The sequence below is a fragment of the Babesia microti genome, chromosome IV, assembly GCF_000691945.2.
Source record: "Babesia microti strain RI chromosome IV, complete genome".
Classification (NCBI taxonomy): domain Eukaryota; phylum Apicomplexa; class Aconoidasida; order Piroplasmida; family Babesiidae; genus Babesia; species Babesia microti.
In genome coordinates, this window is record NC_034969.1 from 432932 (window position 1) to 451840 (window position 18909).

Genomic DNA, 18909 nt, shown 5'->3' on the forward strand with positions numbered 1-18909 from the left:
TACGCTATAAAAACTCGTCTATTATGTCATGGATATGGTAGTATACCCACAAACACCATGTTTAGGCCACGGGCCTACTCGCTACTCCTATGGGCAGCATACATTATATACACGGATAATTGCTTAGTTACAGCAAATACATTAAATTACAACACAGAAAGAATGAATGAACGTGAGAAGCTATATGAACAAGCAATGGCAGCTAAAAATGGACACCCCGGATTATTTAATGGAAATGTCAAAAAGGCTTTGAGCATTTTTGACATGCTAATCGCAAAAAATTCTACTGATTACGTGGCAAAGAAATGCGGATATCAATTGGGTGAGTGGTATATCATAGGTGTCCCTAAATTTAAACCATGGAAAAAGACCTACGATCACAACTTTGATAAATCAATCCACTACTTATCAATATCAGCCAAATTGGGAGACCCCAGGTCTAATTATCTGTTGAGCTTCATTTACCACATGATCTCTTTGTTTGAGCTAGAAAACCCTCTGAGTCCTCACAATTCAAATAGCTTAAAAAATCCAAATAAAATTGTCAACACATGTGTTGCAGATACAAATACTGGTACTGGCGGTTTTAGTAATTTTGGGGGGGGTAATTCTAAGTTTTTTATGAAAAAAAATAATAAAGATAATAAATTGGGGCTACTGTTCAATCACTTGCAAATTGCGGCTGAGCTCGGTGATGTAATGGCACTATCAACTATCGGATACCGCTTTCTTTGCAGTAATACGTCTGGCACTAAGAGCGATCCCAGAAATTCTTCTAATTACTACAAGAAAGCGACAAAAATCATCCTTTCAGGAAAAGATGGTCTGACACCCACTTATACTCTAGAAGCACAATTGCCAGTAGCCATATTGAATGATGAAAATATCCATTTGGTGCCAATTTATGGATCTAAAAGTGATATAGAGTCTAGTATGGATTATTGGCAGCATAAAGCAATGAAGGGAGATGCATTAGCCCAGTATGAATTGGCCAAGCTTCACGATGATGACAAACAAGCTGAACAATTACTGGCTATGGCTGCAGATAAAAGCCATGCTCCTGCATTAAGGGATTTGGCCCTTGTATATCTTTCTAGAAATAAGGTAGAACAGGCAATTAAACTACTTACTAAGGCAGCAGATCTTGGTGATGCTGATGCTGCGACAATTCTTGCTTATATACTGCTAAGGGGTAATGTAAGGGTTAAGAAGTTGGACACTTCCAACCCTAGTATCCAAATGGGTATTAAATATTTGCTAATGGCTTGTAGGCAAAATGTCCCAGATGCATTATTTTTGTTGGCAGAAATTATGTCATTTAAAGGCAAGTCATCTGTATGATTTAGGAAAATTTGGTGATGCTAAATGGTTGTATGAAAGATCAGGAGATGCTGGATTTATACAGTCCATTTGGGTTATGGCTCACTTTCACCAATCTCGCGGTGAATATCTAAAAAACTGTTTTGACTTGAAACTTATCGCAGATTCCTCCCCTTCTGTGGCAAAATACATTCATTTGGGTTTCAAGTTACTTTCTGAAACTAATTATAGCGGGTCATTGATGTGTTTTTTAATCGCATCCTACCAGGGCAGTTTGATTGGTCAGCTAAATTCGGCTTACTTGTGCAAACTAGTCAGATCTAATAAGATAAAACTTGACAAAATCAATTTGGAAACGTTGGAGTTTTATCTACTTCTACAGGCACTAATGCAAGGTTCCAATTATGCACTTTATTCCATTGCGAATATTTTTAACGAAAGGTATGCCATATTTACTAATTTGTGTATCAAATATATCATTCTATTGTGTTGATACATTTATCAAATATAATATACAATTAACATAGCGATACTGGCAAGGCTTTGGAAATTTACAAAAAATCGTTCTTATACGGCGATTGTCGATCAATACTGCCACTAGTTAAGCAATTTCATCGCACCGGAGAGACTGATAAGGCGATAGAATTGTTGCAGTTCTATAACAACAAATTGAAACGGATGAAAATCAACTTCATTGGGGATATTCTAAAAGATGGTGGGCATATATTTCGCCACTATGCTAACAAGTTTAAGATATCTTTTATTCTCAAGTTACTGCATATGAAGAAGAAAATCGAATTGATAATAAATAAATCGTAGGAAGTTTTATTGTATCTTTTATTGATAAGAACGACATATTTTCACTAAAATTTCAGAAAATGTAGTAAAACAGTGTGAAAATGGTATGGTACATGGCGTGAAAATCAGCTATCACATGAAGAATCTTAGCATGTGTTACACAGTGTGTATACATATTAGTAACAATGATAATAATTTTTTAATTTAGTATATCGTTTGGTCAAACATTATGTTATCATTAAAAGTAAATTTGAAATTTTATATAACATAATATATCCTATTAGTCTGATGGTATGTATGAGAATTTTTACGAATCGCCTAAAACAAAAACAGAATGATAAGTTATAAATATAGCATTTATAACTTATCATTCATTATCTATCCAGTGATAATATGACTATGATTTATAGTGTAATGAATTATATCTAATGTTATACTAAATTATGTGTATACAGTAAATACAACTTTTAATTATATATTAAATTAATGTAATTTATTAATCATTAAAATATAATTCCACTCTAATAAATGCTTTGATTATCATTTCATTATAATGATTATATATATGGTTAATAATTGGCTAATAACAAGATAAACACTCATCCATCATATATTTATAATATAGCAAAAAATTATTAGGTTAAAGATAATTATATAATTAATCAATAACTTGAAATAATATTAATTTAATAAAACAGCATGGTAATGATATGTTTAGTAGGAAATAAATTTCACGGATATACTTTTTGTCAATAATATTCTAATTTACTATTGTCATAAATAAACATATTAATATACACAATTAACATAGTATCCGATGTAAATTGCGACGAATACTAAGTTTATATGTTTCGCATACAAATTAAATTATTATCTCCTATTTCTATACTTGTCAAAGCGAAGCAAATGATCCGACTGGATAACCTCCGTTTCACTAGGACTATATATATAACTATCTGCGCTTAAGTTGTCTGATCTTTTGCCAGTGAAATAGTTTGGCAATTCATAGTCACCACAATATAACTCATCAATTGCGCAATTACGTGTGCCCGTTGTAGTTCGGTTGCGTAAATTTTCAATTCGTTGATCGTGGGTATGTGGATTAAACCGTTCAGATTTGACTGGGATGTTATCTACGGTTGGCTTGAAGAATGGAAATTTATACATGGAAGTAATATCCCTAAAATTATCCAATTCTGATGGCTGAAAGGGCCATTGCATTGTATAATTTAGAAACACTGAGGGGTAATGTGGCTTTGGAACGTAGTCTTGTGACTCTGGTTTAAGGATTTGATCTATCAACCATGAAATTTCCTTATTTTCCGCTTTTATGTGATCCAAATTTGGCAAATCATTGATTGGAAACTGGGTTATCGGTAATCCCTTAGAATAGTGGCTGGAGTAGGAGTAAAAGTATGCGATAGTTGATAAGAATTTCCGACCATAATCAGAGTTTAGAATTTTAGATTCCAATTGTCTAATGCCAAATCTGGCAATAAGGTGTTTTTTAAGCTCCAAAGCTGCCAGACGTTGAACAATTATTCTTTTACAGTCGCTGCTGGTGTGGTTTGTAGAAAAAATACGTGCATTACTAAAAACAAATAAGCGCCACGAAGGCAAACAGTGATGTATTTTATTTTTAAAAATAAAATATGACATAGGATCAACGATTAATCATAGGTATTGATCAGATGACGCATTTTTTGTATATATTACAGTGTCGTGTACTGTTGTGTGAGTTGTATATGGAGGGCGGAGACGACTTCACCTTCCCCTTTCCCATCAATCAGATGGGACCTCCTACTGACATATTTCCGGTCCAGTACCAAGAAAACATATTAAAAATTCCCCATCCATCAAAATATGTCCCGCTATCTTCTCATATGCAATCAAAAATGGCACCAGTGGCGGTCCACTCACCAGTTTACCGCTCAAAGTACAAAATTGACATTAGTTCTCTCAGAAGAGAAAGGCCAAGGTCTCACCCCGAATCTATTGATCCACTAATTAGGGCTGTAAACGATATTTCAATTTCAGAGTGGAAAATAAGATGCCTGGCACATAAGCAACAACTACGGCAGCAAAATTCGCAACAGCAACAAGCGTCCGTCCCTAAGGCTATGAGTGATGTTGAACTAACTATGGACATTGCGGAGAAGATGGGCCAAAACGCGCATGAGGAGAGGGAAGTTTTCAAGTCGAACGAATCTATCGAATCTACAACTTCTACCGTAAACTTCACAAATCAGATGAGCCTCATACCATTCCAAAAAGATTTTTTACAATTTGAAATATCAATTCCACCAGGAATACTGCAAGTAATTGCAATGCTTATAAAAGTTTTAGCTAAGAGATTCCCCGCCTGGCGATGCAATGATCATGCTCTCGCCAGCAACAATATAAACACTCAAAACACATTCGAAGGTAATTGCCTAACTTTGAACGATAATACGAGAATCAATAACAGCGCCTGCTGTAATTCTTTTTGGAGCAAACAAAATTTCATAACATTTAGCCAGGAGTTAGCCAAACACTTGCAATTGCAACGTTACTACTGCCACCTTCGCAACATAGAGCTAATGGCCAAGGGACGCCATAAATTGACCCAGGTTTATATAGAAATTGCTGAAGCCATAACACCCTCAATTTACGGAGAAAGTCTTCAATCTATCCCGCCCACACTCGGTGCCCTATCCCTAGTGATTGACACCCTGGCCCTCGATGCTCATAAGTCCTCATATCCCTCATATGACGCTGGATGTTACAACTGGACTTATAGTGATTGTCATAAACTGGATGTAATTATGAAACGTCTGGATTTCTTAGTAACTGAAAGGAGTTGTGATGGCAACAGTGCTGCGGACGCAAAGGTCAATTTGGAGAATGCGGAAGTGCATGACAACGTATTCAAATATTTGCCTACCTACCCTTTTCAGCACAAATGTTGTAGATACTTGGCTACTAACACAGGTGAACTGGTGAATAATCCATCCTACCATACATTGCAACGATACTCTGTATGCAATAAATGCCTAACCGTGTGCTTATGCAACTGTCCAATTACGCAAGAATTTGAAATTGAGTGTGATATGGAGTGTAATCCATCGCATTTTTCAAATTTTTCACATGTTTCCCGATCGGAAATTTCGGATTTTTCGGATTTCATGTACATTTCAAGATCCTATTCCCATGGTTCTTGCCTTTATGATTACAATACTCCAGACGAAATTAGTGACCATTCCAGTTTGTATAGTTCCCATGAAGTTGAACCCAATCATAGAAATGCAATTAACAAGCTCTCCCGAACATTGTCTGTCGAAACCTCCTCTGCTGTATCAAGCAATTACGTGTCTTTCAACAGTAATACACTAAACAGCAGCACTAGCAGGTGGTCCAAAGAGATTGATCTGCTCAAATCCTCCGAAGGAAAAGTGTATTATGGCAAATCTTCCGCAATTTCTCACTCTTCAGCCTCTCCCCAATTACACTCAACATTCCTACGCGCAATAAGTAACAACGGCCAAATGGCGCTTATCCAAATTATTAATTCGCCCTATTTACGCATTTTAAGCCTAATATGCGATGTGCTTAAAATGCCTCTCCCCAATATTGAAATTGATTTATTTTGGTGGCGCTACATTGAAGCCTACTTTGGAAAACTGCTGAACAATTGTCCCGGAGAATTAATCAAATCAAATGATACAACCCTTGGTAAATTCATGGCTTCGATCATTGACGTAGATAAACTGGTATCCGAATTATGTGGATCTATAGAATCAACAGTTATCGATTTCAAAATGTCAAATCCAAACTGCATAGATATATTCGTGCCTGGATGCGAACACGTTTGTAGGCGGTTTGAAAAAGATAAATTGGGCCCTTGGGGCTTCTATGCCAGTGCAGTGGAATATCTTGTTATCCTTAACTCTCTGACCCATGATCTGGTCTTTAACGAAAATACACTATCTTTCGCCCTCGGCATAAATACGCCCATAAATGATATAAACGATGGGCCAGGTACGACTGGAAGTGTAAGTCATACCCATGCCCTCGAACAAAAAAACTACTACATCTATCTTAATGGAACTCCATCTTGTCTGGCCTCCATCTTTAGAGATAAAAATCCAAACCATAGCCTGACTCTTGCCAACTGCGGATCGGACCACATTGACATGCAACACCTCGATGATATATATGAAAGTATAGCCCTAGAGGCTGAAGAAATCCTGATGAATCTGGTGGATGCAGATTCCTTAGAGACGATTGAAGAAGTTAACAAGCTACAACCTGCATACAGGAGGGGCTACTTCAATGTGACGGTAACACCAAGCAAATTCGTATTATGTCTGCCAGTTCATTTCTGCGGTATTTGCTATCCACTACGGCGTGATTGCATTGGATCAAAGCGTTGCTTTACCTGCTCTGCTTCAAAAGAAGCAATAGAAGAGGCACTTCGTATATGTGGTAGCACCAAACATGGGCTCGAGGTTAAGCATAGAGAAATTATCGTGACATTTAGTGCTAAGCTGGGGAAAGAAGAGTGCATTAGATTGATCAATCATGTAGAGGAAGAATTTATATCAGAGTGCATTTTTCAGGCTTGCAAAAGTGTATCCAGCAACAAAGTGGCTATTATATCACCAGTTTATAAGAAGGTGACTAGTTTCACCGCGCAATCATGCGGTGGCATGGCCAATGCCATGGCTGAGGCCAAAAAATGTTGCAAGATGCTTCACCGCATATATAATAATGTTGAGTCAGAAACCTTAGAGAATTCTGATTTGGAGATTACTAGTGTGACCAATGGTGCGCTGTGTACCGCGGACTGGAAAAACTTGAAACAACATTTGGGTGCTGTGTTCAAGCGATTCAACGACAGATTGGGGAGGAGAATTAGGAAGTCGTACCAAATTAAGCTTTGCGATGAACAATATGCATTAATGTTTGGGGGGGAGTTGTTGCCATTGGTCACTGACAATATCACCAATGTAGTGGCCCTAGGTGATGCGATTATGGAGGCGCTAAAAACACTGGGCAAGCATTGTTGTTCCACTGTTTTTGTCAACAATTTTGATGATGTATCTCCAAAGATGATAACCTAAGTTTATGAGTATATCTTATGTGGGTACAAATTCATGATATAGTGAATATTGATTGTGCTGTAGATATTTGGGAAGAAAGTTTCGAGTAGTGATGACAAGAATGGTTTGCGTGGGAATTATTTACTTATGCACAGTAGGTGGAGTTGCTATTATATGAGGGAGAAGAAAAAAAAATCTCCGGGAATTTATCGCATAAAATTAAACGTTTCAATGCAGTTTTAGGCTAGAAGAAGTCCCATTCCATGGAATAAGTTATTGGTGCTAAGTAGCTACAGTACTGGTGGACGATGGTACCAGTAACGGTGCCGTGCATTGGATGGGGTCCCCCAGTCCACCACAACGCTATGCATAATACTTACACATGATTAATTGTGTGCATTAATTTTGTTATATTGACTAGTATAAAGTTTGAATGGAGGCCTTTATAGCTAAGAACTCTGGTAGCCGAATGAACATCTTCTGCATGGGTTGTCTAACCATGTGGTAAGGAAGGCTTGACTCAGCGGGCTCAAAAATCGCATCATAAACAAGATTGCATTTGTTCCACCTAAGGTAATCGGTTATGAAGTGACATCCAGCGGCAAGTTTGTGATCTCTGACCAAATTTTATGGGAAAAATTCGCGGATGAGCTAGATATGAATGGGATAGAGCTAGATTTTCATTGGGTGCCTACAAAAACTCACAGAATTGCATGTTTTTCGTTATTTCCCAAGCCCACAAATGAAGATAGGATTACCATTATCTTCTCTCACGGCAATGGATCGGACATTGGGCATTGTTTCGGATTTTGCTTTCGTATATGCTGTAAATTCCGCGTGAATGTCATCGCTTATGACTACTCTGGATATGGCTTATCTGGCGGTTCTCCGTCTGAAAAGAATTTATACAGAGATGCTGCAAGTGTTTGGAATTATACGGTTCAGCAGTTATCCATACCACCGGATACAATCATTCTATACGGTAATAGTATAGGATCAGCCGCCTCATGCTATCTGGTAAACTGCTTATTTAACTCCAAAAAGAGTTCTAAAGGGATTGTGGCTTGTGATAAACTAGGTGGATTAGTTATACACTCTGGAATTGCATCTGGTCTGCGCATATTCCTCATTAAAATAAAAAAATCGCCTTGGTTCGACGCATTTTGCAATTGCGATTCTTTGGCCAAGTCAAAAATTAACTTCCCAGTGTACATATTGCATGGCAAAGACGATCGCGTAGTACCGTTTAAGCATGCCCTTATACTTAGGGATTCTATAAAGTTAGAGCCTCCCATGCTACAGACGTGGTGGGTGGACGGGGCAGATCACAACAATATTGAGATGGACTATGCCAATGAGTACTATACAAGGATGGGCGCTTTCTTGCAGATTTGTAAGATTAAAAGTGGAAAATGGTAACTTGAAATGTTCTTCAAGCATTGTCTTGGCAACGGATTCCAATTGGCTAAGCATGATTTAAAAGATTCATTGTATAGCTCGACGTTTGAAAGATTCCGGCCATTATCATGACCATTACATCACTTTGACTGATTTGAATGTAAATGTAGTGGCAATTAATAAATAACACGCGTTCTATTTAGTTACTTTGCTCGTTTAAACTGACTATTTGTCAGATAAACTTATCAAAAGGTACTGTAAAATAATGGAGACTCATTTGTTGCCCGTATTATTGGGTGGGTAACATATTTTCACTATTTTCGTCATCATCCTCCTGATCATTAGGCATGTTGTTTGGTTTTTTTTGATATTTATTCACTATAATATCACGAAGTTTCATCATAGAACTATAAATTAAAATTCCGATGGCAATCGATAAAAGTGCCTGAATGAGCTCTTTAAATTATATCATTCATCGTTTTTGTTTAAATAGGCGTTGAATATTTAATGATGTCAGACAGCAGTATATTGGAGTAATCTACACTTAGAATTATATAATTGTATATCAAATATATTTTATATTTAGGAATAATCATTAAAAATTCTCAATTAACTAGAAATTGAACGTAGGATTTTGTAATATGGATATTGAGTAGTGGTGATAGATGTGTAAATGATGGTTTAATCATGTAGTTGATATAATCATTGCTTACAGCTGCGATTACTATAGCGGCGTAGTATCGGAATTCAAGTCTTTTATGGTTAACATGATTAAAACTGTATTCATAATTTAAGAATGCTGCAAGGGCAAAAAAAAAAATCGAGCAAAGCAAGAATATAATAAAAAAATCTTCCCGTGAACATTCCAGTAGAGCTTCAAATAAAGATTGCATTGAGCCAATCGGGTAAAACATGTCTTACATTTATTTATTACTCCATGTCCCCACCCCCTACGTGACATATCTAATACATATAATTTGCACCCTTTATTTAATCCATACCTTGCGGTAGTACAACACTAATAAAAAACATTAAAAATGTATGAAACCCAGTAAACCCGCAAGACGCAACTTTGTAAACTATATACAAATTTATTTCTGAACCCTTTACTTTACACTCTAATTACATCATCGAACATTATTTAATGGTCATTTTACTGGATAGGATGGCCAGTATTACTGCCAAGGCGTAAAAGAGTAATGGGTGTGTTAAAGGGGTGATAGGCAGGTTAAACCGGCAGGAGAGAGGGCTATCAGTGGTCCAAACTATGCACATTAAGACTATGCTATTGCTATTGTGATTATACAGACTTAAATTGATCATTTGGATCTTCCAAACAATTTTAAATGTTTTGCATATCCAAGGATCGATTTAATGATTTCCTAGTGGTATATTATCTCATACTGTACTGGTGTAACCTATCCTACTGTGAAGTTATATGTTGACTTATTAGTTGGGTAGGTCCGGCGCAGTACGCGGTAGTATGTATATTTATGCAATGGTATTATTAATGTGTTTGTGTCAAAAATTAGAGGATGGTAAGTAATTTATTTCTTTCCTATTGAACAATTGATTGTTTTATGAGGGATTACTTTGATTTGCCTTGGTTTGCCACCGCTAAAATCTTTTCCTGCAACAGCGTCTCTGGCATAATGTACCTCTTTTCCAAAACTTTCCCATTATCCAGTTTATAATGCAAGGGTGCAGCAGTGGGAATATTCAAATCTAGTAATTCAGTTTCTGAGATATCTTCAAGTATCTTTACTATTCCTCTCAAACTATTACCGTGAGCCACGACTAGTACATTCCTGCCTTCATTTAGCTTTGGCAGTATTTCACATAACCAATAAGGCTTGACTCTATCAATAGTCATCTTCAAACTTTCTCCAACTGGGATTTCTTCCTTTGGAATCTCACTGTACTTGGGGTCTTTTCCTGGGTAAAATTCGCTACTTTCGTCAATTGGTGGAGGAGGGATGTCGTAGGATCGGCGCCATATTTTAACCTGTTCGTCTCCATACTTAGCAGCGGTCTCAGCTTTGTTTAACTTTTGTAGCGCTCCATAGTGACGTTCGTTTAATCTGTATTAACCCGCATGACAAATTGGTAGGTATGAAGCAACAAACGATTGAATAATCAAACATAGTGAAGAAGATAAAGGACTGTTTGTTGAGGTGCGTGGATGTTCACAATAAAATGCCATTAAAAGGGCACTATATACATGTAAGTGTCAGATGCCTACCTCCAGGAAGAGAATCTTGGCAAATCCATCTGGTTGGTATGTTTTAGTACTATGTCAGCCGTCTTAATTGCCCGATCAAGGACTGATGTATATACAATATCAAACATTATATTTTCATCAAGAAGGCATTTAGCAGCAAATTCTGCTTCTTCAATACCCTTTTTTGAGAGAGGTTGGTCTGCCCAGCCGCAAAATTTATTTTCAGCGTTCCAAATGCTTTCGCCTGTGTAACTATTGTATCTACCATGTCTAAGAAGTACTAGTTTTGATATCATTTAACCTATATTGTATTAAATTTTGTTAACTTGATGATGTGTAGCACGTGAGTTTAGTATGTGAATACAATGTATGGGGCGTAAGTATTATTATACGTGCGAAATGTTTAGTGATTTAAACTTGACTAATAAAAAGTAGTCATGGAAACTTTTGATGGTTCTAAAGATGACAAAGTTACTTTGGATTCTCCGCCGTTGGATATTACGGCCTCCAGCTTTAAAAATATTCATTGTACGAACAGTCAAATCAACGTTGCCTCATTGGCGGATAGTTTGGCTACCGGTTCTGAATTATCGCAAAATATACTATCTTTAGGGTTGACCAAAAATATCAGTTCTCCAGATCTCACAGATACACAATTTTTGCCTATCCAACGAAAGGTTTCAGATGAAATGTGTCCTGACAACTGCATGTCTTTCAATTATTCGGCAATATCTACATATGGCCAAACTAGAATTGGGAGATTGACCGAGAATGTTAGAGGGCCAAACCCTAGGATGGTTGGAGATATACTAAGGAGAGCTGCTGATAGCACTCGCGTCACAGATAAGGACAAGCTATTGAAGGATTTGAAGAAGAGGAAGAGCAGTAGAAACCCACAGAATCAATTAATCATACGGGAAATTAGACCTGAAGATCAGGAAAATGTTTGTCACTTGCTATACGATAATTTCAGATCATTAACTGGCCAGGCAATGTTATATTGGATTATACAGCATGCCTATGATTTATGTATTATCATCGCAATAAATTTCATTTTGATGTCCCCAAAGCGTGTTGGCGTTTTTACATTCTTATTCATACTCTACTTATTTTGTCGTGCCAGATTTGAAATTGAAAAACACATTAGATATAATTGTCCAGATCTCAAAAATATTTACAACTCGTATAAACTCAATGATAAGTGCAATTTTTGGATTACTGAATTGCCTAGTGAAGAAAAAAAGGAGGGAGTTGATGATTCATCAGGTTTAAGTCGCTCTGCTTCCCCATCTGGAATAGATTCCGGTGATGAATCTCACATTCATAGTATGATTAAAAATGACATTAATTGTGAGGAATCAAACGTACTGGGATGTGTAGGCATAGCTCCATACAGGGGAAGCAATGAAGTTGCCCAGATGGTCAGGTTGGTTGTAAAGAGAGGGTGCAGGAGGATGAGAGTTGGATCGAGGTTATTGATGCAGGTGGAAATGTATGCCAGGGAGGTGGGATATAAAGAGATTAGGATATATACTAACAATTTGAATACTGAGTATATGCAATTTGTCAAGCAGAATGGATACGAGCTGTTTCAGATTGTGCGTCGTGGGCTGATGAGGGGAGACTTGTTAATTTGGAGCAAATTTGTCGATACAGAATCTGCTAACACATTTTGCTCCAAGCCTGATTTTGCATCAGCTACATTTTTAGCCGAATGATTTGGCATTTTTGTTGTTTCTTTTAGCACAGATAACATTTATGTACCTGTTGGGTGTGATATTTGGCCATCGGTTTTACATATGTGTAATGTGGAGCATAATTCTCGATAAGGATGTTAATGAAAATCCTGTTCTTTGTAAATTATCGCTAAACTATTAATTATATTAGTTTTTTTAATCCTTACAAAATTGAGAACGGCTTCTAGGTCATTGCTATAATAGGTAGCAATGTATATGAAATTTTGTTGTTGGTGATGGGCGATGGTAATCAGTAATTGGATACTATTTTGTGTTAAAAATAGCAGCAGGTCTAAATGTTGGCGATATTAGGTTGGTTTTTTCATTAATAATATTCAAGCATACTGTGATGTGCAACCTCATAAGCTATAATATGTGTGGCTAATAACTTAACCGTGATGCTACTATATAAATTGGTTTTAGTGGTACAACTGGCGAAAATTGCATTCTGCGATTACTATAAGATACTAGGTGTACCTAGAAATGCTACAGATAAACAGATTACTAGTGCCTACCGCAAGCTGGCTAAGGTTATGCATCCAGATATAGCACCGGAGAAGGAAAAGGAATTTGTTAAAATCACTGAGGCTTATGATGTACTCAGAGATCCAGAAAAGAGGTCTAGATATGATCGTTTTGGAGAAGAAGGAGTCAGTCAAAATTTTCATGAGCCAAACTCAAACTTCGGTGGTGGTGACCACGGGTTTTTTCAGGATATATTTTCGCAATTCGGCGGTTTCCATTTCTCTTTTAATGGAAAGGACCACAGACAAGGCTCTGGCGGTGACCATTACCCCTATGATTTTCATGGTAATATAGACGATTATAATGAACACATTAGTAGCACTAAATGTATAACCTTAATATTGCTGCATCATCCTCAGTGTGGACATTGTCTTAAATTTAAACCTGTATTTAACAAGTTGACCAAGAAATATAAGACTTTAGAATTTCTTTCAGTTAATTGCCAACGAAATAATGCTATTTGTCAACATGAAAATATAGCTGGTTATCCAACTCTCGTCGCATACAAATGGCCCAGTTTCGACAAGTTTACATACCACGGCGACTTAAGCGAAAAATCAATTGACAATTGGTTACACAATTCGGTTATTGGAATTAAAGTGAAAACTATAACTACCGTTAAGCAACTTGAAGATTTTGTTGCAAATTCAAAGATATTGCCAATTGTTGCAATAGTTAACAATCCAAATTCACTAGTATTGCCCTCAATTGCTATGGTTCTGAACGAAAAAGCTAATCTTGCAATTGTGCTGGGAAATAATACTATGATTGTAAAAAGGTTGTTACCACCTTACACACCATCTTTATTGGCAGTGTTAAGTGTTGATGAGATCGAAGGTATGTTTTATATTAATAATTAACCTTATTTATCCGAATATTTGGGGTATAGAATTTCTTATTTTTCCATTATGATATTTATGGGTTGCATAATATTTATCCGTATTTGTTATTGGTTTGTATTTGTCTATAGGTGGAACTTAAAAAATCCGGAAGTGATTTTTTATGATATTAAAATGTAATATAGGTGAGTGGTACAACCTGAAAAACTTCAAATTTGACGAAATACTCCTAGAATTGCGGAAAGATGTATCTAAAGTAATTTACAAGTTCATGCAGTTTAAGCAGAGCAAAGGTGGTACTAAGGGTTCCTATAAACAGTTAACTAACAAATTAATTGAATCTGGTGAATGCGGCCCGAAAGATGGCCAAGTAAGTACTATTTTGTTATATTCATTAATTTATTTGTAAAATAAATTGATACTTAAAATTATTGTAAACATATCCTGCGCTATTTTATTTATATAGTATTGCTTCATTGCATTGGTGAAAGATTCCAATGCTGAACTAAATAATGTATTGAAAGAACTAGCAAATAAATATCGCAATGAACCGGTGAAATTGAGATTTTACCCTGTATCTGGAAAGGTGATTAAAATATCTAATATAGGCACCCTTCGGATTGGATATTAGGAGGGGCATAAAATTTGTCGCGTATAGGCCTAAAAGGGCCAAATTTAAGGTAAAAGTGTTTCTAAATTAGGTGTTGGATAAAATACTGAACATCAATAGCATCGATGAGTTTATCAATGGTGTGCTTGAGGGATCAGTCAAGTTAGATTTAAATGCACAGTTTTTTGAGTTTAGGCAGCTTGAACTCTGAAACATTTAAAAATTTTGTACCACTCTAATTATATTTATGTATCAAAATATTTAGTATAATATGTATTTTATGTTATATATTGTATGTGAAACATTATTATATAAACCAGGCATAATGATCACAATAATTAATTATAAAATGTTACTGATCTATGATTCAAACACAGTATTGTAAATAATTTTTATTTACAATAACCATTCATAAAAATACAATTTGCAAATAATAATCAAACATATATTACATTATCTGGTTAGGTAAGGACTAAATCTTATTGGTTATGTTATTAAACTGTTATATAATATAGTAGGCGTTGATATTTAATTGGTTAGTTTAATAAGTTTATATAACTATTATAAATAATAAGTAATAAAATCTAATTTGTAACAGACAAATGTTGCAAATCAAGTGTGAACAAAGTTTTTCGTTAAATTTTTTCAAGAAAAAATTTCTGTATCTACCAATCAAAATAATACCAGTATATTTAACTGGTAGGTACGGCATTCTAGTGTAGTGCCCCTATACTATCCATCTATGTGCAGCGCCGGGTTCTATGTTGGTAGGTATGACTGTGGTAACCTTCTATAATAGTTGCTAAATTATCTAATTTTTAGTTATATAAAAATTTTTGTCCAAATGTGTAGTTATGATATTAGTAAATCGTACGATCATCCCCTATTCTTAGATGAATTACCCACAAGCAGCACTAATGATGCTATTGAGGCGCTCAAATTAATTCACAGTGAGAATGAAACGCCAGAATCAATTGCAATGCATTACAATGTAATTCTTAGCATATTTAGGATCTGGCCAAGGAGTATTTAACAGATAGATATAGTGGTTATCTAAAGAACGCCCTGTCTTGTTATACTAAAGGCATAGAATCTGATCCAAATGACACTAAACTATTATCTATTCTATATTCCAACAGGGCGTTTATCTACATAAAACTTGGTACTCATAATTTATCATCTAGGTAAATTCGTGGAATCTGTTACAGACTGTAAAAAGGCTATTGAACTAGACCCAAACAATTCTAAAGGGTATTAATAATTTTTTTATTTAGATATTACAGAGGTGCAAGTGGATCTGTCAAATTAGGGTTGTATAAGCAAGGATTACATTTTTGCCAACTGTACATTGACAAATTTGGTAATATCACCGATACTGCATTTTTATCTTTGTACAACGAAATTCTCAGCACAATTAAAACTAAAAGATCTAATGAGTATTGTGTGAGCCATAATGAGCATAAGAAGGTAATAAACGTTCCATATTCATTGCCGGAAGGTGTTGATTGTGTAAATTACACTAGAGATGGGGTTTTACATTTCTCATCATTATTCATATACGACGAAATAGGTGTCATTGACTATATTTCTGATATGAGTGACACTGACACACTACAAATGCACTTAGATGTGATGTTTAAAGATAATAATTTTGAGGGAATGAAATTTGACAAAAATGTTGTCGCATATCTAGAGGTATTAATTGGTATATTTAGATACCTGGAGATAAACTAATACACATTAACACCAGTACCCAAATTTGCAAGGCGTTAAAAGGTGTTACGGGCAGGTATGATGTACTGCCAGTTCACATACTGAAGGATCAAAACAACAATGATAAGTTGGAAAAACTACTTGGACACTTTTCCATCATTGGGTAATATCACGTTAAAAACTAATTGCAAGTTAATTTTCCAAAAAAATAAGTTTTTACAGCCCATTATAAGTCTAAAGGAACTGATTAGTCTAAAGCGAACATATAAATGCAAATTACATCCTGATATGTAATCTATTTGATACGTCCATTTTTGAAGTTATAGTGATATTTCCAGCCTTGAGCGACGCATTATGCACGCAAATAGGTACAGCCTCTGAATTATCTGTTCCGTTTATCTCATCCGTAGTGCCTTGAATATTGTTTAAATTGCGCAACAAATTATAGAGTGATAGTGCCATAATGTTATTTCCATTGGGACCTAGCGATCCCTGCGATTCACTGGTTACATAATTCATCGTAAGTTCTGTAGTGGCGGGAAATTTTGATCCAATTGACTCATACAAGCCTTTCATCCCGCCAAGATCGATTTTTGCCGATTCCCTAATGGAATTAAGTAACTAAGTAACTAGTAACTTACAGTTTTGGTGTTGATGTCGTACTTTAGTGAATCATCCAAGAGCATTATCAAAAGGAGTGATTCATACTTCAACACAGATAAGTGATAACGCCTATTTCCGCTGACACTGATAATGGGTAGGAACAAGTTTTTTCCATTCAATCCAATTAAGTAATCACAATCTTTCACCTCATACAAACACTTAAAGGGAGTCAATTTTCTCTAAATTATATGTGAGAATGGTACCTCCCCATTATTTGGCAATGATGAACTAGTTACTTGTAGGCATAACCAATTATATATTGATCTAAAATCTTCCAACGCCATTCCTTGATGTACCAATTGTCCCGAGTGTACAAGTGACAATTGTTTAATCTCACTAAATTTATCAAGTAAATGTGTTGAAAACAATTCTATATCCAAACAGATTTTAGGGTTAAGAATAACTGTATAGATGAAATCTAAATCTGAAATTTCTGTTTAAATTACCCTTACTAAGGTCAATTAATGGATGATTGGCGGATAAGTAAGCGGGGAGGAATGAGTTTAGTAATGTTTGTAATGTTTGACGATTAATATCCCTAGGAGATCCGTGAAGCAGTTTAAATGTTGAAGCAAATGTTGTGATAATCTGTGTTAATTTTCTGCTAGAGTTTATTTATTTATTGAACCCAACAATTTTAATAAAGGAAATGTCAATGATAAAAAAAGACCCACATTCTTTAACTTGAAATCCAAAGCTGTGCCATTTCGAAGCTGATCATTAATATCTAAATTCTTGGAATCGTTTTTGAAGTCCTGTATTAAAACTATGATTACCATTGCAACAAACAAGTCTTTTTCCCATTCATGCAAAGCAATTGTGAAAAATTTTGTTTTTATAATTTCTACTGGCTTAACAGACCCAAAAGACCTTCCAAGGCGTATTAATCCTTCAATAAGTCCTGAATGTAGGCACAATTCTTTGAAATTAGAATGTGGATGCCAAAACAAGAGCTTATATTCCTGCAATTGATCATCTGTAGCATGTTTATCGGGATGAACAATTGAAATATCAAAAACAATTGTTGAAGAAAGACCAATATAATTTTCACTCTTCATATTCCTTCACTGGTGTAATTGCCCTGTATGTTGCTGAATGAAAAGTTGAATACCTAGGGAAAATAGAGCGGATGAAATAAGATAAGAAAAAATGCGATCTGAGGGTTTTGTAAACCTCCTTGAACAACTTATAGCATAAGCACCTAGGCCTGTAAAAAGAATTGTTCCGGTTATGCGGCAAAAATAGCAATCCTTAACAATTTTATCTGGCGGTGACAATTCCTTTTCTTCATCCAAATCCATTAAAAAATAATTCTGGTCATTTTTGTTTTTGTAGTTTAAAATTATTAATTAATTTACTGTCAGTGAGATAGTGTGGAGCATGTATTATTTCAATAATAATGCCAAATCAAAGAATGGTAACATGTGTAAAAGTAGCCACAAATCTGATTGTGCCTCTTTGTACAGTTTCAGCAGTCAAAAACTACTGGACGATAGGCTTAAAAGGTCACTCGAGATTTTCGAAAAAAATCACACAAAACCTGATTCAGAAGGTACTGAGTGTAGTGGTACTAAGTGTGTTAGACGCTCCCAATATAAACCCACGGCCCAACCATTGCCTATCAACTTCCCTGTTAGATATGCAAATGATCAAACCCATGCATTTCAATACAGTCAAAATTCACAATCAAGCACATATTCTATTAGTTCTATAAATCATCACATCTCAACTGAACGAATTAATTCAGCGAATAATAATACTAACTACAGCTATAACAACTGTACCAATGTGAATTCCACAAAAAAATTATATAATACAATTTTTATTGAACTAAAAACCAGAATAGAAGGTGAGTAAAATATATCGCATTCAACTTTGCCGAAAAACTAACATAGCATTGGAAAGTGATATCAAATCATTACAACAAGAGTTATACGGGTCTAACATTGATATATTTGCTAGACCTATTGTTATGCATAGGAGATTGCTCTAATTGGATGTTTTT

The 18909-nt window shown here is 35.5% G+C and overlaps 12 protein-coding genes across 12 annotated transcripts; 7 read left to right on the top strand and 5 right to left on the bottom strand.

Moving 5' to 3' along the window:
- Nucleotides 1–57: 57 nt before the first annotated feature.
- Nucleotides 58–2139, top strand: BmR1_04g05990 (ubiquitin-protein ligase, putative (HRD3); the record flags this gene model as incomplete). The annotated part of the gene is made up of 3 exons (XM_021482459.1): nt 58–1324; nt 1347–1761; nt 1848–2139. 3 exons carry the CDS (start codon nt 58–60, stop codon nt 2137–2139), a joined length of 1974 nt encoding a protein of 657 aa, XP_021337693.1.
- BmR1_04g05995 (hypothetical protein) lies at nt 2989–3777 on the bottom strand (the record flags this gene model as incomplete). Its single annotated transcript, XM_012794351.1, has 1 exon — nt 2989–3777. One exon carries the CDS (start codon nt 3775–3777, stop codon nt 2989–2991), a length of 789 nt encoding a protein of 262 aa, XP_012649805.1.
- Nucleotides 3778–3863: 86 nt separating this feature from the next.
- On the top strand, nt 3864–7220 carry BmR1_04g06000 (hypothetical protein; the record flags this gene model as incomplete). Its single annotated transcript, XM_012794352.1, has 1 exon — nt 3864–7220. The coding sequence occupies one exon, from the start codon at nt 3864–3866 to the stop codon at nt 7218–7220; it is 3357 nt and encodes a 1118-aa protein (XP_012649806.1).
- BmR1_04g06005 (Alpha/beta hydrolase domain-containing protein 17C) lies at nt 7633–8618 on the top strand (the record flags this gene model as incomplete). The annotated part of the gene is made up of 2 exons (XM_012794353.1): nt 7633–7703; nt 7724–8618. The coding sequence occupies 2 exons, from the start codon at nt 7633–7635 to the stop codon at nt 8616–8618; spliced, it is 966 nt and encodes a 321-aa protein (XP_012649807.1).
- A 268-nt stretch (nt 8619–8886) lies between these two features.
- Nucleotides 8887–9511, bottom strand: BmR1_04g06006 (hypothetical protein; the record flags this gene model as incomplete). The annotated part of the gene is made up of 2 exons (XM_021482460.1): nt 8887–9042; nt 9311–9511. The coding sequence occupies 2 exons, from the start codon at nt 9509–9511 to the stop codon at nt 8887–8889; spliced, it is 357 nt and encodes a 118-aa protein (XP_021337694.1).
- Nucleotides 10186–11114, bottom strand: BmR1_04g06010 (phosphoglycerate mutase; the record flags this gene model as incomplete). The annotated part of the gene is made up of 3 exons (XM_021482461.1): nt 10186–10678; nt 10840–11062; nt 11084–11114. The coding sequence occupies 3 exons, from the start codon at nt 11112–11114 to the stop codon at nt 10186–10188; spliced, it is 747 nt and encodes a 248-aa protein (XP_021337695.1).
- On the top strand, nt 11256–12536 carry BmR1_04g06015 (hypothetical protein; the record flags this gene model as incomplete). The annotated part of the gene is made up of 1 exon (XM_012794355.1): nt 11256–12536. The coding sequence occupies one exon, from the start codon at nt 11256–11258 to the stop codon at nt 12534–12536; it is 1281 nt and encodes a 426-aa protein (XP_012649809.1).
- A 416-nt stretch (nt 12537–12952) lies between these two features.
- On the top strand, nt 12953–14739 carry BmR1_04g06020 (Chaperone protein DnaJ; the record flags this gene model as incomplete). The annotated part of the gene is made up of 6 exons (XM_021482462.1): nt 12953–13916; nt 14104–14174; nt 14196–14288; nt 14385–14504; nt 14527–14598; nt 14620–14739. The coding sequence occupies 6 exons, from the start codon at nt 12953–12955 to the stop codon at nt 14737–14739; spliced, it is 1440 nt and encodes a 479-aa protein (XP_021337696.1).
- On the top strand, nt 15373–16408 carry BmR1_04g06025 (Tetratricopeptide repeat protein 4 homolog; the record flags this gene model as incomplete). The annotated part of the gene is made up of 5 exons (XM_012794357.1): nt 15373–15519; nt 15540–15690; nt 15713–15779; nt 15803–16223; nt 16244–16408. 5 exons carry the CDS (start codon nt 15373–15375, stop codon nt 16406–16408), a joined length of 951 nt encoding a protein of 316 aa, XP_012649811.1.
- BmR1_04g06026 (conserved Plasmodium protein, unknown function) lies at nt 16518–17962 on the bottom strand (the record flags this gene model as incomplete). The annotated part of the gene is made up of 6 exons (XM_021482464.1): nt 16518–16862; nt 16883–17083; nt 17108–17328; nt 17351–17492; nt 17579–17659; nt 17681–17962. The coding sequence occupies 6 exons, from the start codon at nt 17960–17962 to the stop codon at nt 16518–16520; spliced, it is 1272 nt and encodes a 423-aa protein (XP_021337697.1).
- BmR1_04g06027 (conserved Plasmodium protein, unknown function) lies at nt 17952–18205 on the bottom strand (the record flags this gene model as incomplete). The annotated part of the gene is made up of 2 exons (XM_021482465.1): nt 17952–17995; nt 18016–18205. The coding sequence occupies 2 exons, from the start codon at nt 18203–18205 to the stop codon at nt 17952–17954; spliced, it is 234 nt and encodes a 77-aa protein (XP_021337698.1).
- On the top strand, nt 18285–18897 carry BmR1_04g06040 (hypothetical protein; the record flags this gene model as incomplete). The annotated part of the gene is made up of 2 exons (XM_021482466.1): nt 18285–18753; nt 18800–18897. 2 exons carry the CDS (start codon nt 18285–18287, stop codon nt 18895–18897), a joined length of 567 nt encoding a protein of 188 aa, XP_021337699.1.
- Nucleotides 18898–18909: the final 12 nt, after the last annotated feature.